This window comes from Rhinoraja longicauda, chromosome 8 (genome assembly GCF_053455715.1).
Source record: "Rhinoraja longicauda isolate Sanriku21f chromosome 8, sRhiLon1.1, whole genome shotgun sequence".
NCBI lineage: Eukaryota > Metazoa > Chordata > Chondrichthyes > Rajiformes > Arhynchobatidae > Rhinoraja > Rhinoraja longicauda.
Genome location: NC_135960.1, coordinates 52582142 through 52605697, shown reverse-complemented (window position 1 = coordinate 52605697; position 23556 = coordinate 52582142). Strand labels below are relative to the sequence as shown.

General features: G+C 40.6%; 2 protein-coding genes across 5 annotated transcripts in view; one reads left to right on the top strand and one right to left on the bottom strand.

Moving 5' to 3' along the window:
- The window catches only part of LOC144595974 (lysosomal cholesterol signaling protein-like), a 66465-nt gene extending 58705 nt beyond the window's left edge, over positions 1 to 7760 (top strand). For 3 of the 4 annotated variants that reach the window (XM_078403975.1, XM_078403974.1, XM_078403973.1), the window contains 2 exons: positions 3238 to 3375; positions 6881 to 7760. In XM_078403975.1, the coding sequence (XP_078260101.1) occupies positions 3238 to 3375; positions 6881 to 7088 (346 nt within the window). In that variant the 3' untranslated portion in view covers positions 7089 to 7760. Of the gene's footprint in view, positions 1 to 3237; positions 3376 to 6832 lie in introns of all 4 variants that reach the window. The other variant, XM_078403976.1, reaches the window with a different exon arrangement.
- A 2420-nt stretch (positions 7761 to 10180) lies between these two features.
- The window catches only part of scrn3 (secernin 3), an 18647-nt gene continuing 5271 nt past the window's right edge, over positions 10181 to 23556 (bottom strand). The window contains exons 3-8 of the mRNA XM_078403970.1: positions 22431 to 22612; positions 20450 to 20649; positions 19120 to 19326; positions 17300 to 17462; positions 13108 to 13288; positions 10181 to 12140 (exon numbers count right to left, since the gene is read on the bottom strand). Of these exons, the coding sequence (XP_078260096.1) occupies positions 11982 to 12140; positions 13108 to 13288; positions 17300 to 17462; positions 19120 to 19326; positions 20450 to 20649; positions 22431 to 22612 (1092 nt within the window). The 3' untranslated portion in view covers positions 10181 to 11981. The remainder of the gene's footprint in view (positions 12141 to 13107; positions 13289 to 17299; positions 17463 to 19119; positions 19327 to 20449; positions 20650 to 22430; positions 22613 to 23556) is intronic.

Genomic DNA, 23556 nt, shown 5'->3' with positions numbered 1-23556 from the left:
GGAACTTTTTCACCCAGAGAGTTGTGAATTTGTGGAATTCTCTGCCACAGACGGCAGTGGAGGCCAAATCACTGGATGGATTTAACAGAAAGTTAGATGGAGCTATGGGGGCTAGTGGAATCAAGGGATATGGGGAGAAGTTGGGCAAAGGTTACTGATTGTGGATGATCAGCCAATGGTGGTGCTGGCTTGAAGGGCCGAATGGCATCCTCCAGCACCTATTTTCTATGTTAAGGCGGACTGAGCGGAGGTGTTCAGCGAAACGCTCGCCGAGCCTGCTCTTGGTCTCGCCGATGTACAGGAGTTGACACCTGGAACAGTAGATGAGGTTGGAGGAGGTTAAAGTGAACCTCTGCCTCACCTGGAAAGACTGTTTGGGTCCTTGGTTGGAGTTGAGGGGGGAAGTAAAGGCACTGGTGTTGCATCTCCTGCGGTTGCAGGGGAAAGTACCTGGGGAGGGGATGGTGTGTGTGGGAAGGGATGAGTTGACCAGGGAGTTGTGGAGGGGATGGTCTCTGCAGAAAGGGGTGGAGATGGGAAGATGTGGCCAGTAGTGGGATCCCATTGGAGATGGTGAAAATGTTGGAGGATTATATGCTGTATGCCGAAAATGTTGGAGGATTATAAGATGAGGATTTGAATTATAAATCTTGGTATCAGTACCAATTGTTTAGAGCAATTTCCCAAGTACAGATCCCTCAGGTATTATGCTTGCTTGATTTTTATGTTTTTAGAATAATGCGCTTGTCTAATTACTACCAACGTTTATTTTACATGCTCTATTTTCGGAATTACACTGGCAAACTAGCACATCAGCTTTCAACGTTATCTTGTAAGTTCAGTTTTGCTTAGGAGAAAGAAAACTCAAATGATTGCTGCAGCTATTAGGTTATACCAGACCAAGTGGACCCGTTGGGCCCAAACCACTCCTGCATTGGTGCAGCACCCTCTCCCCCTCACTCCCCTCTTCCCCCCCCCACTCCCCTCTCCCCCCCCCACTCCCCTCTCCCCCCCCCACTCCCCTCTCTCCCCCACTCCCCTCTCCCCCCACTCCCCTCTCCCTCCACTCCCCTCTCCCTCCACTCCCCTCTCCCTCCACTCCCCTCTCCCTCCACTCCCCTCTCCCTCCACTCCCCTCTCCCCCCACTCCCCTCTCCCCCCCACTCCCCTCTCCCCCCCACTCCCCTCTCCCCCCCACTCCCCTCTCCCCCCCACTCCCCTCTCCCCCCCACTCCCCTCTCCCCCCCACTCCCCTCTCCCCCCCACTCCCCTCTCCCCCCCACTCCCCTCTCCCCCCCACTCCCCTCTCCCCCCCACTCCCCTCTCCCCCCATTCCCCTCTTCCCCCCACTCCCCCCTCCCCTCCACTACCCTCTCCCCCCCCACTCCCCTCTCCCCCCCCACTTCCCTCTCCCCCCCCAACTTCCCTCTCCCCCCCCACTTCCCTCTCCCCCCCACTCCCCTCTCCTCCCCTCTCCCCCCCACTCCCCTCTTCCCCCCCAGTCCCCTCTCCCCCCCAGTCCCCTCTCCCCCCCAGTCCCCTCTCCCCCCTCCCCTCCCCCCCCACTCCCCTCTCCACTCCCCTCTCCCTCCTCCACTCCCCTCTCCCTCCCCCCTTGCCCCCCTCCCCCTCACCCCCTCTCCCATCCCCCCCCCTCCCTTCCTCCCCCCCCTCTCCACCCCTATCCATCTCCTACTCTCCCCCATAGTGTTGCCTCTCCTGCATTGGTGCAGCACCCTCTCTTCCCCCACTCCCTCCTCCCCCTTCTCCCCACCCTCCCTCTGCCCCCCGGACCTCAACACCCCCCCCCCGTACCTCAACCCCCCCGTCCCTCAACCCCCACCCCCGTCCCCTCAACCCCCCCCCCGGTCCCTCAACCCCCCCCCCCCCGGACCTCAAACCCCCCCCCCCGTACCTCAAACCCCCCCCCCGTACCTCAACCCCCCCTGTCCCTCTCGTGGCATTGGTGTTGGGGCGCGGGCTGGTGAGAAAATAAAATGCTGATCATCAGCGTTATGGTGTGGAAGCAGAGCTGAATTGGGACCTATAAGGGAAGATATATATCATATTCTGTGGTAAGCTACTGATTGATGTGGCATTAATGATGGATGTAAAAAAAGGAATGAAAAATATAAATAACTTTGCAATGTCGCAGGACAGCCATGTGAGCAGAAGTGTTTAATGTCATGTGTGCAGCGCCCGTGGACTCCATTTGTGGGGGCAGAGAAACCCTCATTGCTATTGGACCAAGACCTCACACAGCTGGTATAAAATGGCTGGTCCACATTGAATGAATTCATGTACCGGCATTTTGAGCTCTTTCGAACTGGAGTGGAACTGAACTCTACTCGATCCCATGTGAATGTATAGCTAATTATATCTATCTGCATATTTGTATGTTAAAATAGGAACATCATGTGTTGAGCTGCAATTACATTCACTTGCCGGTGATAGGAGTGTCATTACAGTGTGAAAAGTTTACAGGGGCCATTACTGTCATAAATATGTCAGAAGGAATTATTCCAGGATACATTGACAGTGAGTACATACTGGGGAGATTTTGTATGAGAAAAAGAGTCATATAGCGTGGGCACATGCCATTTGGTCCAACCTACCCACAACGACCAACCTGTCCAATCTGCATTTGTCCCACCTGCCTGCGTTTAGCCCAGATCTTTCTAAACTTGTCCTATCCATGTACCTGTCTAATTGTTTCTTAAACGTTGCATTAGAAAGCACAAGGCAGTGGAGGCCAATTCACTGGATGTTTTCAAGAGAGAGTTAGATTTAGCTCAAGGAATCAAGGGATATGGGAAATAAAACAGGAACGGGGTACTGATTTTAGATGATCAGCCTTGATCATCTTGAATGGCGGTGCTGGCTCGAAGGGCCGAATGGTCTACTCCTGCACCTATTTCTTCATGTTTCTAATAGTCCCTTCCTCAACTACCTCCTCTGGCAGCTCGTTCCATGCACCCACTACCCTTTGTGTGAAATCTGTTGGATTGTATTACATTGGTGAATTATGACCCTTTTACAAACTGATTGGTATATAACACTGTTTTCTCACCCTCAATTATTGGCATGATACAAAGCAAATTAGACCAATCTTGGTTTTTCTCATTTCATGGTTTTTATGTTTCAGCTCAAGAATTGTCTCTATTGTTCAAGAAGAGAAGAACTCTTTGGAAAAAGTTTAAGTAGATTGTCCATTAATAATTACTGTTAACTTAACAGGCTGGAAAACCTGTGGTATGGAAAAGATATTGGAGCGCAGACTGTTAATACAGCAGCTGAGAACATAAGAATGACTTGCCAACAGTTTACTCAGTATCGTAAAGACCAGTGCATCAAGGACATTGCCAAAACAAGGAGGTAGGTGCTTCTGCTAACTTGCAGTATTTACTAATTTATAATCTGAAGAAGGGTCCTGATCCGAAATGTCGTCAAAACGTTTCCCTCCACAGATGCTGACTGACCTGCTGAATTCCTCCAACAGTTTTTTTGCTGGGGATTCCACACTTGTAATCACTTGTGTCTCCTTATTACTGCAAATTTAACCTGCTTGGATTTTAATAGTTTGTTAATTTTCAAAACTGTTTTCTAAAATGCACTAATATTAATTCTTAAAAGACTGAAGATTCAATTTTCAGATTTGCAGCATTTATTCCTATAGATAATTTGTTTAATTGGCACACAGTATATTAATAAAGAAATTATTTGTGGAGGAAATGTTAAAATATTAAGGAATTGAAAACTGATCCATTGTGTTTAATTTGGGAAGTTTTTGACCATATTCTACTTTATCTCTGCACAGTCTTTTTTTCCTGGGCTGGTCAAACAATATTCCTTTCTACAGCTGTTTTACATGCAAACATTGCTTTACCTTCAGAAATAGTGTGCTGTGTGGGTGGATTGTTTTGGCTTGCTGCCCAATTGAATGTTTTCTATCATGAAGCCTCTGTGGCCTGATGCTCTGACAAGCCCAGCCTTCATGAATGCAGCTAAGAACATACTACCACTTAGAAAAGTCAAGATATACACTTTAAGAAAACAGGATGCTTATATAGTTTTCACTAGTTATTGTGTAATGGCAAGACTCTCCATGTAGGAACCTCTTGAGATGTCTTTCTTCTTCCTGAACAGTGGTTGCCTCTACCTATTGGAGGGTTGGCTGGGCTCTTCATCACATCTCTTCAGTTTCCAACACATCTACCAATTCCTGGATCGAGCAAGGATAGAGTCCCATGGTCTTCACTTCCTTACATTACCACACCAACCAAGCATTGGACAAATCATTCTTTGCAATTTCAATCTATTTAATGAAATTCCACCTCTAGATGTGTTTTCCCATTCTCTTTTCCTTTTCCCATCGTTCTAAAGGAGCCATTCTCCTTGCTAATCCTAGATCCACCCTTTTGGCTTACTCACCACATCTCATGTGACTTTCGCAACCAACCGCTGGGAATGTTACATCTCTCCTTTTCCCTCTTCATTTCGTAAGGACCCACAAGACCCTTCCAGTCGAAGCGTTTCTTCCTTTCCATTGTAGTTTGTTTGGTGCTCTCCATACTTTATGTTGGAGGAACCAATTGCAATTTGAGAGATCGCATTAGACATCTACATTAAAATCAGCAATGGTGAATTCTTTTTGCCTGCCACCTTAAATCTCCATCTCACTCCCCTGAAGTTTGTCTGTAGGTTACTATACTGTTGTAACAAGACCTAACAGAAGCTTTTGTAATATTGGTTCAGTTTTTCCCTCTTGATTAGCACTGTCTGAGTTACTGGACCGTCACATTTTGAGGCTTTTAACCCCTCCTTTTTTTTATGCATCCTCTGCCTGTCCCACTATCTACCTCAACTTCTCGTGCTCTCTTAGTAACGATCCTCATTAACCCATCAACTAGCTGATTTCCTCTGCAACTTATGTCATGGTAACCCTGGCCTTCATTATCAGAGGCATTCACTCTATCTTATCCAGGTCTTCTCTGCTTTTCTCTGCTACTTAAAACGAACTTATTTATTTTGCACATTCCCAAGTCTGAGGAAGTCTCCAATCTGAAGTATTAACTCTGTTTCTTTTCCCATTGAAGCCACCTCCCCTGCTAAGAGTTTCCAGCATGTTCTATTTTTATTTCAAATTCCCTTCATACGCATTTTTTTGATTTTCTAAGACTAAAAATAACTTGTGTTATGGTTCGATCATTGGACACTGAGCTGAGTTAAACATTTAGACAGAAATAATGAAATAATGCCATCACTAGCAAAAAATAAGATATTTTGTTTACAACTGTCTCAACTAAATTACAGTACAATTACTTTATATTGGAAGAAAATCAGATATGAGGTTGTAAAATTATGAGTTCCTTGTGTAAAGCATTTAGATAAGTTCTCATTTTGAATCCATAATGGAAATGGTATCTCCAACTATTTTAATCACAACAAAAAAGTTGATAGATTCAGGAGAGGATCATATGCTTTTTATGGGATGTTGTGGTCACTGGCAAAGCTAAATATTATTGCTCACTCTTAATTGCCCAGGAGATGGTGGTGACAAGCCGCAGCCTAGAGTTGCCACTGTCCAATTAGTGAAGGTACTGCCATGGAGCTGTTGGTGGAGAATATCAGGATCTGAAGTTGGTGATGAAGCAAGTTATTTATTTATTGATCTGGATAACGTGACTATGAGGGAACTTTGCAGGTTGTAGCTTTTCCATTGTCTACTTTCTTTATCATCCTTGATGGTCCAAATTTAGAATGGTGACATCAAAGAAGCTTCAATGATTTCCTGCTCTGTTTTGTTGATGGTACATGTTGTGGCCACCATGTGCTTGTGGTGGAGGAAGTGAATGTGTAGTGTGGTGATTTTGGTACCAGTTAAGATGGCTGATTTGCCCAGGATGGTGTTAAGCTTGAGCTTTGACAAAACTCCACTCATCCAGGCAAGTGACAAAATTCTATCCCTCTTCTGACGTGCCTTGAAAGATGGTGGATGATTTTTGGATCATGAGGTGAGCCATCATTCCAGCTAGGTTTCTGATCACTAGTCAATCCCAGGGGTTTGATGGGGGAAGATCCAGCAATGATTGTGCTCTTTAATATTAAAAGGAAATGCTTTAGGTGGATCTGCTGATTGCAAGGCACATTAGTGGCACAAAGGTCGCTTGCTACTTATCAAGCTATGCTTGAATATTGTCCCAATCTAAGGCATGTCGGCACAGATTGCTTGTTATCTGGGGAATTGCAACCCAAATTTAGCACTATGCCATTTTCAGCAAACATCCCAATTTGGATCTTTATGCATAAGGCTTTATGTTTAACGGTACTGATTAGAAATTATCTTTAATGGAACAAACCTTTCTATAATTTTCAATGGGGGTTGTACACATTTTGATCGAAACTAGAATGACGAAGAGGAAATTAATTGGGAGCTCAGACAGTGTGAAGTTCGAAGATGAGGTTGTTAATAGTCTGATTTGGCCTGTAGGTGACCAGGGAGTAAGGTTTAGAGGGTGGGCAAAAGATAATGCCTTTGGCCTACAGTAGTAAAGGAAATATGGCTCATCTGGAAATGGAATTTGAACTGGTATGTGTAACATTGCAGAGATAGGGACAGACCAATAGAACGGGTCATGATGTAGTGCATCTTTATGCTTATGTAAACAAAGTTTTTTTAAAGTCTTTGTTATCACGTGACTCAATTAAACCTAGGAACAATTGAATCTTATAGTTATGTTGATTTTTTTAAATAGCTTTATTAGTAGCAAGTTTTTATTTCATACCATCTTCTGTCTTTCTACTGTTTGCTATTTACTTTCCTGTGAAACAGTGATGTAAGACATGCAGACCAAGTGGATGAATCATTGCTTTGACACAGGTGTGCAGCAGGAACTTCCTCAGACATTTTCCAAGGCTGTGATCTGGTGGACTGGCTGATTCAAGTTGGTCTGGTCCAAGGCCGAAGAGAAGCTATTAAATATGCAGACCGATTACTTGAGGGTGGCATAATTCAACACCTTACCAATGAACTTCCATTTCAAGATGAATCCCTGTTCTACTGTATGGTGCAGAGGGATGCACCGTGACCTGGACTGTCATTGGAGCTGCTTTGAATATAAAGATGAAAAGCACGGGAACTTTTTCTCATTGCTGTAGAAATGCATTAAATTTGTTTTAAAATCTTATTAACCAAAGAATTTGAAATCCATTATTAAAGAAGTTTGTTAATTTTGCCTAACAGCCTTTTTTTAACGAAGATGTAAATTGTTAGAGCACTAGTGCACAGAAGGTGATCTTTTGCCATTTAAATACAAGACAAAGATTATTCTTTGGAATCAGGGTGGAAACGTCATTCAAAATGTTTTGAGCCATGGATTGTACTGAAATATTGAGTCATTTTATACATGGAGAAACACAGGCGTTAACGTTAGTGTCTGTGTTTGCAGCAAGCTGAACTGAATTATGCCACTGTTCTATCAGATCTAAAATGCCTAAACTGTCCATGTATCAATGACTGCGATATTGAAGACTTGATATTGTGCTTTCTTAACTTTAATTAAATACAGCAGATGTGCTGAAGTACTGAGGGAAACGTTTGCACTTTATGTTAGAAGGTGCACTTTTAACTTTGAATGCATGAAAAGCTGAATAATTATATTTGTCAAATGTATTCTATTGTTTAACACTGGTCATAGCTCAAGGCAGAATCTGATGCATTTATAAATAGGTTGTTGAACCTATATCTTTTAACTTCAGTCCTAATGTACATTTTAAAAATAATAAAATGTTCTTTTTGGAATGTTTAAAAAAAAATTGAATTAAATAAATATTTTGATAAGTTGAACAGTTTCCCTTGAATTCTGTATCAATGTAGAAATCAAACTTCAATCTTATTGAGCGTCAAGTTTATTAGAGCACAGAATTCAACAGTTCAATAACTTCCTGTCTGTATTCTGAATGAATAAGTGTTTGGTTTAATAACTTTGTTGCCTTGAAATTGGATTGCTCATGTTTTCCAGTTATCTTTTCCAAGAAGTGTAAAAGATGAATGCAGGTCACATAACAGTCACATAAGTTCAGGTCGCCCTTAATAATAAAAAAGTTCATGAAACTGGACCAAATCATGCAATGTCACTAACATATTTTCCACTGATAAAGTCACAAACTGCAATCTACAAAGTCCCAACATGACCAGCCTAACTTTAATGCAGTTACTGCCACCTTGCTCTGTAATAATCAGAGAAGTATATCAGTCCCTAAAGACACATCTTCAATTAGCAGCAACCTACATTGTGACTGACATGGGGAAGAGAGAGGCTGGAGGGGAGGAGATGGCTCCTAAAGCAGGAAGGGACACTGCTGTGCGCATCAATGTGGCCACGATAAGTCTTGTGACAGCTCTTATCCTAGTATACCAGTGGCCTGAATTATCTCCTCCCAGAATTGTGAAACTACAGAGTTCGGATCAGTGTTGTCAAATTCATGACCTGAAGATTCATCAAGCTGCCAACCAGTAAAAATTCATCTCCCGTGCAATTATCCATGGGCACATGCATAAGCGGTGCACGGATTCACACATAATCATGTGTGCAAGCGCACACATGCACACTTGTGTGCAAGTGCATATATGCACATGTGTAAACATGCATATGTGCAGATGAGCGTACATACATATACATACATCAAATTTCAATTATTGAATAATGAAAATGTTTTTTATATCGTTCATTGCCTCCATTGAGGCTAAACCAGTAATCAATGCAGGCGGATCTCACTGAGATAAAAGGAAGCCTTGTCAATTGCAGTGTCCCACCAGGTTGGATGAAACTATCCTCCTCATCATGGGCAGATAGGACCTCAAGCAGCAAATCAGAGGGCTAGAGAAATCTGCCAGGTGTGCTTTCTAACGACGTTTCATTGAGCAAGCTCTAGTGCTTTAAAGCTGTATGTGCAACTGCTTTGTATTTGCAAGGAAAGAGGAGGGACCCGTTTCTCCTTGCCACTACCAGCCATGAGGAAATGGAGGAGCTGGGGGGATGAAAGAGTGTAGGGAGATGGTGATCATGAGCAGAGTGTGTCATCGTGTCTGGCACCATCTCAGAGATGGCACTGTAAGGGATGAGTAAATTAGATTTGAGAGAAGTGCCAGGAACTACTGCACCGAGAATCTGGTGTAGGAGTGACTGGAGCAGGGGGTGGAGGACAGTTGTGGGTGGTGTTACACATTTACTTTGGCCTGAAGGGTCTCTGCTGAGGACCACAATTGGGCTGCTAATGAGGAGGTTCTGCAGATGCATGATGAGATGGTTAGAGCATAGACAGGTCGCCCTAATGCAATGAAAGAGATCCTGAGCACCGTGGAGGTTGGCTGTATTCTCTCAGAGGAGTGGAGCCAAGAAAGAGATGACCTTAAACCTGGTGGTGATGGGCATTTCTTCGAAAGGAGATGGTGACTATCCAGTCACCCATCGTGCACGAGTGAAGACGACTGCAGTGGAACTACAGGCGAGGCCACTGGTGTAATATATTCATGTATTTATGTTGACACAGGTAAAGGTCCAGTCTTTCCAGGTGGGTGCAGCCAGAAATTCTCTGGAACAGCAACTTCCCACCAAGGGGCAGCCTGATTCCACCATTAGGCAGAGGCATGCAAATCACAATCTGATTGGTATTTTTAATGTACACGGAGATGATACCCATGTGCAGTTTGTTTTTCTCCAGAAGCAGTTTGCTGTCCTACGCCAACAGAGATGCTACATGTCAGTAGATCTGTTTCCAGAATACCAGAGATGCCCATTGCGAATGGACAGTGATTTTCTCACAGGTTGAGTAAGTTGTACAGGTCTTTTGGGTCATGATTTGCACAATCACTCAGTGCTGCAACATTAAAATCTGGATTTTATAGTGCAAAGCAAAATATTGTGTGCTCAACCGATCTCAGGGAAAGCTCCTCAAAAGACTTGAGTGTTCTCCGTGACAGGTTTCCTCTTTTGTGACAGGTTGCTGCCAGGTGTCAGAATAAGGGAAACTCCAGCATTTGTAACGTCATCTAAGCAGACACTAGCATTAAAACATTCACATACACCACGCCAAGAAGATAATAGCATAATTTTTAATTTAAAATAGTTTACAGAAAGCCAAGCAAAGACTGAAAACATACAGAATGTTTTTTTTAATTAATTGCAGAAATTTAAAATTATTAAACATTAAAAACAAATTATGATCCATTATGGTTTGAGAATTACAACACAAATACATTTTATCCAGGACAAAATTTGCTATGTAGTAGTGATAGTCAGCAAATCATTAAAAAATTGACTGACATAATTTATAAATAATCTGTTTTGAATAATATAAATTTAATCAAACAAATCTTAAAGATCTACATTTCATTAGGCATTATTGCACTTTATCATATTAGATGCCTTTTTTAACTTTTACTATCTTCATTTGGCAGCTGAAAGCATGACTACTAATAGCTAGTGGGAGGAACACATAGAAGAGACCAGATTCGAAGAAAGGTTGGTGGGGATAGTGGAATGATTGGAGGGAATTCAGTGTGAGAATAAGAGACAATTTTGTGTACTGGAAGCCCAGCAAGGTCACTGAACACAGTGGAGGTAGATGGATGAATTTAGGGAGATTAAAGTATGTGGCAGCAGATTTGGGGGTAATTAAGATTTGGAAAAGAGAAAGATGAAAGGAGGCCAAGGAACTTTTGGAGCAGTGAGAACCGAAGAGATATCCTTTAATGAATGACACAACATAAAATGTAAAGTTGGCAGTTTCAAATGCTTTTGCTGTTACTAATCTACCTGGATGACCACTCCATCTTGATTATTCTTTTGTGTGAAAAATTAACACTATCATTCCTGAATCAGGTGTTACAATTATGAACCTATGCACCTCACATTTCTTTCACTGTTTGAAATAGTTTTTGTATTTTTTTCCACATTTTATATATGTCTGTAAAAAATTTAATGTACCATGAGATAATGACCATGCAAAGCATTGGAGGTGATCTTATGACTGAAGAATAGTGCTAAAAGCAACTTGTCAGATTTCTGGGCCATTGGGAACTCTACACAAGCAGGTTGGGAACTGATGTCTTTGAGGAAATGGATGTGCACTGACAGGAATTGCAAAGAATGGTGGGAAAAATAGGATGCAACCTCAAAGACAAGTAAGAAATATTATAGGAATTCTAACTTGAATTTCTGATATGCTAAAGAATGGGAGAGCAGATGTCTTCCAGTGTGAAGAATCCCACTATAAATCTTTTATTCCCATTTTTTTTAAAAAGGGAGATAATAAACCGAATAATCAAATGACCACCAGTAGTGGAAAACTATTTAAAATTAGCGCTAATGTGGGCCTGATACAGTGCACGCGGGGGTGTTGAGGGAAAATGATAAAGGAAGTTAAGGGTAGTCATAAAGCATCCTGTATAGTACTGTACTGGAAGGACTTTGTTGACCTGGAAGTGATGAATGAACGCCATTCAGGCACTCGGTAGCCAGAGTTCCCCTGCAGTGCGACTAGATGAGAACTGCATGGGAAATTAAGGCATCTGAAGTGCAAAGACAAAAGTACCCACACCCAAGTCTCTATCTGGGACTATCTCCAGAAGACATATGCTTATGGCCTGGGTGGAACAGGTGGCCAACTTTTTTGTTTCGGCATGTAATTTCATTAAAACTTGATTCAAGCCAGGAACTTCAGTTTGTTGGTGCTTTATCTATATTCAGAATAATATCATACTAATATTTGCATGATGGTAGTACTATTACAAACAAAATAGTGTGGCTTTTATAGAAATACTGGGAAATATACATTGTTTTATTTTTAATCCCTTGTGCAACAAATTATTGGATATTATTGCACAATTTGATTATATGGTAGATTCCTCATTATTTATCAAATTTCACTTTTTTGTGTCAAGTATATTCAAACCAGAAATATGCAACGGGATTGGCAAATTACACATCATAAATTGCTATTTCCTCAGCTACACAATCAGTGAAGATGTGAACAACTTTTGTTGTATCTGGTATTCCATTCCGTAGGACATTCTGTGCAATTTCAAGTTGCTGCTTCTCCAGTGCTTTTATTTCTTGGAGCATCTTAGACCCTCTAGTCTGGAGATTAAAATAAATTTCAAGAGGTCATTCATAATGTTGATGAAGGGAGGTGAGGAACAGTGTTTCCAGCATCAGAAACATAGAAAATAGGTGCAGGAGGAGGCCATTTGGCCCTTCGAGCCAGCACCGCCATTCATTGTGATCATGGCTGATCATCCACAATCAGTAACCTGTGCCTGCCTTCTCCTCATATCCCTTGATTCCACTAGCCTTTGACCTCTATCCAACTCACTTTTAAATTCATCCAGTGAATTGGCCTCCACTGCCTTTTGTGGCAGAGAATTCCACAAATTCACAACTCTCTGGGTGAATTTTTTTTTTCTCACCTCAGTTTTAAATAGCCTCCCCTTTATTCTTAGACTGTGGCCCCTGGTTCTGGGTGTGGGATTGGAGATGAAACTCTGTCCAATGGGAAATTGCCCTCGGCAATCCATCTGAAACTTCCTGGTATTAGGAACACATACAATAAAACATCACCATTTTGTACAGCATCCATTTTGGCTGTTCCACCATAAACTGGACCCACAAGGTGCAACCTACAACTGCTGTGGGGAACAGAGTATTTTGGAGAATAAAAGGAGTATTTTGCTTGCTTACTCTCTCTCCACTCAACCCCTTATCACTGTTTTCTCCCATCCTTCAACTCTTCCCTCAGGACATGGGTAGGGCTAGGAACAGAGGCACTAAGCCAGGCCAAAGCCACTTTAATGGGGACACAAGGAACTGCAGGTGCTGATTTACAAAATAAGACACAAAGTGCTGGAGTAACTCAGCGAGTTAGGCAGCATCTCTGTAGAAAGTCTGAAAAAGGTTCCTGACGTGAAATAAAGCACTATTGAACCATTGAAAAGTAATTTATCCACGGCAGTCTGAAGAAGGGTCCCGAACTGAAATGTCATCATCATATTCATGGTTAGATTTATGGCAATTCAAAAATTAATAGACATTAAAATATTGTGAGTACCTTTTTTGTCCCCATGTACTTAGCCGCCACTTCATGCTTCTTGTAGAGTACATGCCTTCTGTCCGGTTTACTTTGGAACCGCGGGATCTTTTTCACTGGATCATTAGGACCAAATGAAGGTGAACTTGTCTGTAAAAACGGCCTCATATTTTGAACAAAGATAAATGGTTTGAAAACTGACCTAAGAAAAGACAGACCAGAATGTTTTGTAAATCACATCTTTTGTAACTATTTTTACTAGTAATTAACAATGAAAAAAAAAGTTGCATTACTTAATTTATATTTAATTTACAGCATAACTTATAACCAACTCTTAACAAAATGTATTATCTTTCATGGTTTATTTCCTACTTGGTGTTTTCATCTTTAATCTGTGAGCATCGAAAAAGTAATGCAACAGCAATGACATCTGGTGGTTACTCAGAAAATGTTATCTGTGGCAGTGAGCAAAAGGTCAGACACAGAAATTACACAGCTTGATGAAACAAGCCACCATGCATTGAGAATAATGACATTGCGACATTATAACAATGACCATAAATGTTTACTGTTCTTTGAGTAACTGCATACAATGTTAATATATAATAAATTCAAAATCGTGAGAGTCACCACTTGCACTGACTTAGTAACTTGGCACTAAGCCAATGTTTGGCCATGGAATTGAAGAGGTAAACTATAATGTTACTGCAGTGAGCCAGCCTGGTCAGTAAGACAGAAGAAATAACTCTTGCTTGTTGGAGGCAAACAGACCAAAAGCTACAGGCTTGCAAGACTCACAAGACTAAATGAATGAGAGAGAGAGAACTGGATGAATGTCCTTGCACAGATACACTGATCATTCACCTGAACTTTTGTAGACGATGCTGTGTCAGTTCATTTGCCATCATCGGATCTAATTGCAAAATTCTTCCTTTATAGGTATGTGCGTGTACACATTGTAAAATGCCAAAATAGTATCATAATTAACAAAATACATCAGAATTGATATGTATCAATATCAAACAAGGAAAACTACAATAAACTAAATTATCTTTAGCTTTCAGGCCACTTTAGCACTTTCTCTCAACTTTCATCAGTTATGATCTTCTGTTGTCCTGTTTTTACCTGTTGGCCTCATTTGATTATTCCTCTGACTTTTTCGGCTCTGCTCTCTGACGCTGTTGTTGGTTCACCCACAATTTTGGTTGTTAGGTTTCACAACATTGCCCCTTAGGTTCTCTCTCTTTGTTCCCATTATAATGGGGTCGCTCTGTTGGTAAGGAATGATATTCAGTCCCTTGCAAGGGGTGACATAGAATCAGGAGATGTAGAATCAGTATGGACAGAACTGAAGAATTGTTAGGGTAAAAAGATCCTAATAGGAGTTATCTACAGGCCCCCAAACAGTAGCCTGGATAAAGGGTTCAAGTTGAATCAAAAGTTAAAATTGGCATGTCGCAAAGGTAATGCTACAGTGGTTATGGGAGATTTCAACATGCAGGTAGACTGGGAAAATCACCTTGGTAATGGACCCCAAGAAAGGGAGTTTGTGGAGTGCCACCGAGATGGATTCTTGGAGCAGCTTGTTCTGGAGCCTACCAGAAAGAAGGCAATTCTGGATTTAGTGTTGTGTAATTAACCAGATTTGATAAAGGGAACTAAATGTAAAAGATCCATTAGGAGGTAGTGATCATAATATGACCAGTTTTAATCTACAATTTGAGAGGGAGAAGGGAAAATCGGAAGTGTCAGCATTGCAGTTGAGCAAGGGGGACCATGGAGGCATGAGAGAGGAGCTGGCCAGAGTTGACTGGAAAGATACCCTAGCAGGGAAGACGGTGGATCAACAATGGCAGGTATTTCAGTGAATAATACAGAAGGTGCAGGATCAGTTCATTCCAAAGAGGAAGAAAGATTCTAAGGGGAGTAAGAGACGACTGTGGCTGACAAGGGAAGTCAAGGAAAGTATGAAAATAAAGGAGAAGAAGTATAACATAGCAAAGATGAGCGTGAAGCCAGAGAATTGGGACTCTTTTAAAGAGCAATAGAAGATAACTGAAAAGGCAATACGGGGAGAAAAGATGAGGTATGAAGGTAAGCTAGCCAAGAATATAAAGGAGGATAGTAAAAGCTGCTTTAGGTATGTGAAGAGGAAAAAAATAGTTAAGACAAATGTGGGTCCCTTGAAGATAGAAGCAGGTGAATTTATTATGGGGAACAAGGAAATGGCAGATGAATTGAACAGGTACTTTGGATCTGTCTTCACTAAGGAAGACACCAACAATCTCCCAGATGTACTAGTGGACAGAGGTCCTAGGGTGACGGAGGAACTGAAGGAAATTCACATTAGGCAGGAAATGGTGTTGGGTAGACTGATGGGTCTGAAGGCTGATAAATCCCCAGGGCCTGGTGGTCTGCATCCCAGGGTACTTAAGGAAGTGGCTCCAGAAATCGTGGACGCATTAGTGATCATTTTCCAATGTTCTATAGATTCAGGATCAGTTCATGTGGATTGGAGGGGAGCTAATGTTATCCCACATTTTAAGAAAGGAGGGAGAGAGAAAATGGGAAATTATAGACCAGTTAGCCTGACATCAGTGGTGGGGAAGATGCTGGAGTCAATTATAAAAGAAGAAATTGTGGAACATTTGGATAGCAGTAACAGGATCGGTCCGAGTCAGCATGGATTTATGAAGGGAAAATCATGCTTGACTAATCTTCTGGAATTTTTTGAGGATGTAACTAGGAAAATGGACAAGGGAGAGCCAGTGGATGTAGTGCACCTGGACTTTCAGAAAGCCTTTGATAAGGTCCCACATAGGAGATTAGTGGGCAAAATTAGAGCTCATGGTATTGGCGGTAGGGCGCTGACATGGATAGAAAATTGGTTGGCGGACAGGAAACAAAGAGTAGGGATTAACGGGTCCCTTTCAGAATGGCAGGCAGTGACTAGTGGGGTACCACAAGGCTCGGTGCTGGGACCGCAGCTATTTACAATATACATTAACGACTTAGATGAAGGGATTAAAAGTAATATTAGCAAATTTGCAGATGACACAAAGCTGGGTGGCAGTGTGAACTGTGAGGAGGATGTTATGAGGATGCAGGATGACTTGGACAGGTTGTGTGGGTGGGCAGATGCATGACAGATGCAGTTTAATGTGGATAAATGTGAGGTTATCCACTTGGTGGTCAGAACAGGAAGGTAGATTATTATCTGAATGGTGTCAAGTTAGAAAATGGGGAAGTACAAAGTGATCTGGGTGTCCTTGTTCATCAGTCACTTAAAGTTAGCATGCAGATACAGCAGGCAGTGAAGAAAGCTGGCCTTTATGACAAGAGGAGTTGAGTATAGGAGCAAAGAGGTCCTTCTGCAGTTGTACAAGGCCTTGGTGAGACTGCACCTGGAGTACTGTGTGCAGTCTTGGTCTCCAAATTTGAGGAAGGACATTCTTGCCATTGAGGGCATGCAACGTAGATTCACTAGGTTAATTCCCGGAATGGCGGGACTGTCATATGTTGAAAGACTGGAGCGACTAGGCTTGTATATGCTGGAATTTAGAAGGATGAGAGGGGAGCTTATTGAAACATAACAGATTATTAAGGGATTGGACACGTTAGAGGCAGGAAACATGTTCCCAATGTTGGGGGAGTCCAGAACCAGGGGCCACAGTTTAGAATAAGGGGTAGGCCATTTAGAACGGAGATGAAAAAAAACTTTTTCAGTCAGAGAGTTGTAAATCTGTGGAATTTTCTGCCTCAGAAGGCAGTGGAGGCCAATTCTCTGGATGCTTTCAAGAGAGAGCTAGATAGAGCTCTTAAAGATAGCGGAGTCAGGGGGTATGGGGAGAAGGCAGGAATTGGGTACTGATTGTGAATGATCAGCCATGATCCCATTGAATGGCGGTGCTGGCTCGAAGGGCCGAATGGCCTACTCCTGCTCCTATTGTGTATTGTCATGTCTAGTTTTACCCACTGGCCTCTTGAATGATTCCCCCTCTTGCTTGCTCCCTTTCCATCGCATCCACTGATATGTTTTATTTTAATCTGTTTTGTCAATAGGTTATACTGATTTGATTTTTAAAATGTTTTTGTATTGAAGTGTTTCTATATAAAATGACTTTAATACATTGTCGGCTAACGATCATTAGTAAAAGATAGGATACAACAAAATGAAACATCTAAACAATTGATCAAACTCTTTTTCTGTTACCTCTCAGGATAGGGAGTAGCTGTTAAAAAATGAATGCAATGGAGACTGGTGTCTATTGGAAGAATGGAAGCCATGCTTCCTGTGGTCGTGAAGCCGCCTTCCATGTTAATACCACTTTCTTTGTCCCGGAGAATTTCCATAATGGTTTCAACTCTAATATTTCCTATTGTAAATATGAACATAATGTGAAATACACTTGCAATTTTGTTTTTTAAATCAAAAAATAATAATGATAAAGGCAGAAGCAGTTCTATGTGCAAAAAAATGGCATTTCATAATTTCAAATCAGAAACACTTAATATCTTGACATCTTTGGCAACTGACAAAGCTGGGGATGGGATTGGAGCACAGCAATCAAAGATTTTTCTATTGGTTTTATGTGTGTGTTTGTTCTGTCACTGTGAGTCACTGGACTGACTCGAACAAGGTCCAACCACTGGGCAGGTCTTCCAGACAGGATTGGGGCAGTATTTAACAGCAAATTAAACTGGGGATCTGTAAAATTGTGGATGATCAGCCATGATCACAATGAATGGCGGTGCTGGCTCGAAGGGCCAAATGGCCTCCTCCTGCACCTATTTTTCTATGTTTTCTATGTTTCTAAAAGGAAAATTTGGTGGTTCAGTAGCAAGTGCAGGCAGCTTACGGTTGGCAGGATTTTCCAACTCAGTTTGCTTTAGTTATTCTAATGAAGTTATCTGAAACTCAAACTTTCATCTTTTTACCTTGAGGTGAAGGTGTTACCATTCAATAAAAACCGCTGCACGATATTTTATGATTATCTAAAATCTTATGAAGGTTCTACAAATCCGTTACTGCTCTCAGCTGATTTTACTCTGTTTAGAAAACACCACGTACAGTACATAAAACTTATAAAGCCATTTTCCTACTGTCTAGAAATAAAGGTACCTCAGAATCAGAACAAATGCAAAGGACCAGGAAACACCTGTAATGTTATTGAGGAGAACACATAGCGCTGGAGTAACTCAGTGGGTCTGGCAGCATCCCTGGAAGACATGAATAGGCAACATTTTCGTTGGACTGAAATGTCGCGTGCCTATGTCCTCCACAATGGCTGCCAGCACCAAAGTTACTCCAGCACTTTGTGTTCTTGAGATTCCAGCATTTACAGTTCCTTATGTCCCTAATGTTATTGAATCCGTCTTGCGGTTGCATGGTGTAGCTCAATTACATCTTAATTCAACTAAGAGCGCAACATCACTGAATCTTGTCCTCCGACTGTCCAATTATTAACATTTGTTGCTTTCTAATTTTCAATTATCTCTGACAATGTTCTGATTTCTCAAAAGACTAGCCTGGAGATTAAAAATAATTTCACTACTAAATTGTAAAAGGTCCTTCTAAAAAACCATAAAATCCATTGTTTATTGAAAGTCTGCTGAAAGTCTTTACTCGCTGGCATTATTATTAACATTCTTGTGATTACTGCAAAATAATGCAGGGATCCTAGGAAAACAAGTCCCTTTAACACAAGCTTTTGCTGAAATAAATGCTTTGAAGAGATATGCAAATCTCATAAATGGGAAAAAAACTAGTGTAAAACTTAAAGTAAACTCATCATAGAAAGATAAGATTGATATTAAAAGACAAAATAAACCTATTTCATGACAAACTAAATTCTATCTTTTTCAATTCTGTAAAATAAGGTTTGGAATGTCTTTTGTTAGAAACAGCTTCGCATTCTGACTAAGAAACCGATGTTCTCTTTAATAACATTTAAAGATAGCTTATTCAGAGAATTAATTAATTATTCTATGTGTGAAAGACCAATTTCAAGTTAATCCTCTTGTTTTAATTACCTTTATGCTTATTCAGAAGCTGGAGGCCAGCACAATATCGATTATCCAATTCATTAGAAGAGTCCTGATAGGAATACACAGCAGTGAAATTGAACTCTGTTTTTCCATCCCACCAGCCTCGTTCTTTTGCATAACTTCTCAGGTCTGGGTGTTCCTTATTAATTTTTGTTGTTATGGAAAACTGATTGGAAATATTCCGTACCCCTTCTGAACACAACAACAAAAAAATGTAAGACTCATTTTTGTATTTAACCATTATTTGCTATAAATAATTAATGTTTTCATTTCATAATAAGTTAACAGCCAAACATATGTGTGAGTTTCAGAGGATTATTTCATAAAAATTACTGTTGGCCAAGTAATCAAAATAATATACTACTAAAATGTCAATAATATCGGCAAATTTGAAATTATTGCCTTTCCATCTTTTAGGATTTTTCTGCTTCCTTTCTTTCAATATTCTGGCAGCAGCAGAAAACTGAAGAGAGATGTTCTTTGCCATCTCCCAGTCTATTAGATTGGCACTCATTAATATGTGGTTTAAAGCATTAAGAATAGTCAAATAGTGAACTTACGAGACTAACCTATACCTCTATGAATTGCTACCAGCAGTAGACAGGGAAAGGCAAATACAAACATTTTGCCTCTTGTTCCCGCAATAAGGGTTTTTTTTCAAAAGCCTGGAAGTTTCTGGACGCATTTGAAGATTATGCTTTAACTCTCTGCATGTACCTAATCATTTTAAATCCCGACCCCACCAATCCCCACTCCACCAATCCAAACTTTAATTCGAAGCTTCAACCCTATTTGAAAAAATGATTGGATGTTAGTAATAAGTTGCAGAATAAGAAAAAATAAGTTGACAAGATGTTAAGAATCCAAGGGTTCAGATTTCAACTTATGAAATCAAAATATCTGGGAAGTGAAAAAGGCTGGGAATGAGGGTGACTACAATGAAATAGTGAGAATAAAAGCAACTAATGGAGGCTAGTCAGGACAGAAAGAAATAGTGTTCAAAATTAACTAAAAATGAACCTGCTATTTCAAGACTTTACATGAAAGGTTATAGACACAACACGAGGCATTGAGAACAAACTCTGGTTCACATTTTCGGTGTGATTATTAACTAAATGCCTCTGTCCTCAATATTTTTGGATTTTTTCCTTACTGTTTAACAAGCTATTCTATTCCAAAAATTCTGTTACATATAACCTAAATATTGTATTAAAAAGTCTGCAGTTTCTGAACATAATTAATCAATTGTCACCATTCCAGTTTTCTTTTAAAAAGCAAATGATTATATCCATTGAAATGTAATCGTTTTATATACCTGCAACTTTTTCTGCTGCCCAGTATTTACCAACAGTCTCTAATATCCATGCTTCTTTCCTGTCAGCAATCAGAAAGCTGTTGTAAGCTGTAAATGTAACTTTATCTTCTATGCAATTTCCACCCTGTCCGTACTTCTCCAGAAGATTGGTGAGAACATCGACTGCCTTCTCTGCTGTTTCAGACCGTTCCAGCCCAAGTCTAGGAGAGTGTATAGAATTTTTTTAATAAGTATTTCCAAAAGAAAATTGTGCTTGTAATTACCAAGATTCAAACCGGTTTACAAGTTAACCTATATGTTATCATCTCCCTGATATTAGTTTACATTCAAGTAGCATGGTACAAATAAACACAATTTGTTCTGTTAGTTCTTACAAATAAGAATGACTTATATTTTAAAATGTTTAGGTTTATTATTGTTACATATACTGTGGAACAATGAAAAGGTTTGTTTTGCATGCTATCTGAATAGATCAGATATACCATACAGAGATGCAATCAGTTTAAACTTAAGTACAATAGATAGGAGCACAAAAAAAGTTAGAGTACAGAATGCAAATGTACTATCATGTGCATAAACATGATGCAGTGTAATGTTATACTAAATTACTTCTATAAGCTTTAATAAATTACTCTTATTGTTTCTTTATTATGACCCCCTTCTCATGTCAAGTTAATTTTCAAAAAGCAGTGCAAGAATTTCTAAAGCGATATAAGAAAATGTGGCAGTTTTTGCAAATTAATTCCATCTAACTTTTGTCACACAGGATGTTATTTGTGACTTTGGAAGGGGTCACTTTGGTACTGAGAAAATAGGAAATTGGAGCAATTTAAATGTGGAATTTCAAGAATGATTGGCATTGATTTGGATAAGAAAGGAGAGTTGGAAATCCAAGGCGGGATATTAGCATTGCAGACAAAGCCACCGCTGATCTCCTTGAGAAGTTGGTGGTAAGCCAATTTCATGAACTGCTACAATCTTTCTGATGAAGATTCTTCTGTAATGATGCCAGTTTGGCATGTTCCAGAATTTTGATCCAGTGAAGAGGATGCAACAGCGACATATTTCCAAGTCAAGATAGTGTCAAAGAGGAACATGCAGGTAGTGGTTTTCCCACACATAAGAACTTCAAAGTAGTAGATTTGGGTTTTGCAGATGCTGTTGGAGTAGCCTAGATAAATAATTGATACATTTTGTAAATGATACACACTACAGCACCCTGGGCTGTTAATGTTTAGGGTGGTAGATGTAATACAAAGCAGGCAGCCTGCTTTTTCATTGTTGGTGTCCAAAATTGAGGTATGCTGGAGCCGCACTTATCTGGACAACATTCCTGGTTTTGTGCATTGTAGACATCAGAAAGGCTTTGGGGTATCAGGAGGTGAGTTATTACAGCATCCTCAATCTCTGACCTCTTTCAGGTCCAGCTGAATTTCATGTCAATAGTAACATGAAAAGAATATTGACAGTGGGGTACTCATTGATAGCAATGCCACTGAAGTCAAAGCATGACTTTGACAGACACTCTTGAAGAATATCATTGCTTGCCAATTTTAGGGTGCAAATATTACTTGCCATGTATTAGCTCATGCTTGAACTTTGTTTGAGTATCACTGCCTGCAGACATGAACTTCATTTGCTGAGGGATTAAGAATAGATTTGAATATTGTGCAATCATTGGTGAACATCCCGATTTCTGGCTTTATCACAGAAAGTAGTTCATTGATGAATTGCATGAGAACAGTAAGAAGGACACAGCTTTGAGGAACTCTTGCAATGATGTCCTAACATTGGGATGATTGATCTTCAACCACAAACAACTTCCTTTCTGCAAAACATGACTCCAATTATTGGAGAGTGGGGGAGGAGGTGAGGGAGGGAGGGAGGGAGGGGGAGAGGGTGGGGGAGGGAATGGGGGAGGAGAGGGTGTTGCATCAATGCAGGAGAAGTTTGGGCCCAACTGGTCCACTTGGTCTAGTACCTTACTAAATCCATGCCCAGTAGGGCTTCTTTGCTATCTTGTTCTTCTTTTCCCCAAACTGCCTCATTTCCGATGCATAGGCCGTGTTCATTAGATCCCATTTCAGCTCCCCATAACCAGGAAGGCCGACTAAGAACAACAGCATGTGTCGTTTCAGCCTGATCAATCGTTAGATATGTGCACTGAAAAGTAAAGGGTGACATGATATTAAATCCTCTCAAATCCTCACAGTATAACTTATGAAGTAGACCAACTTATTGATGTATCATTTTCCATGCTGATAGCGTTTAGATTTTTTACTTAAGCACTTTAATTCTTGTGAAAGATTTGTTCTCATTGCCCAAAACTCAATTCTTCAGGTACTTACAGCTGAGAAATTATGTTCGACAAAACAATTCGCTTTTTGAGTCCCTGCCTGAAGACGACTCGTTGTCCAAAATTTTGCTGGGTCCCCCGGAACCAAAGAACCTAATCTCATCTTTTGTAGGTATCTTTTCAAACAAACTAGATAAATCTACTTTAAAAATAAAACAAACCTGGGAAGAAGACCTTAACATTGAAATTGATGACGATGTCTGGAAGGTAGCACTGAAAAGTATAAAATCCTGTTCTATTAATTCTAGGCTACAACTGATTCAATTCAAGGTTATACACAGATTACACTACTCTAAGGTTAAGCTGCATAAAATCTTTCCTGATCTCTCACCTTTGTGTAATAGTTGCAAGACCGCTGAGGGTACACTCGCTCACCACTTTTGGACTTGTCCAAAACTTCACAACTTTTGGTGTCTTTTATTTCAATGGTACTCTACTGTTTTAAACGTCACTTTAACTCCGGACCCTGAAACTGCTCTATTCGGGTATTCCACAACACTTGAGAAGCTAGACCATAATGCTCGCACAATCTTGGTTTATGGTATGGTAATTGCCAACAGATGTATTTTGAAACTATGGAAATCAGACTCTGCTCCTCAGTTTGAGACTTGGTTAAGAGAATTAATGGGCATATTACACGTAGAGAGGTTGAGATATGAATTGTCTGGCAACCCTCAAAAGTTCTTCAACATATGGAACCCAGTGCTGCAGCATATTAAGGACAAGTAAAACTATCCCCTCAATGCCACAT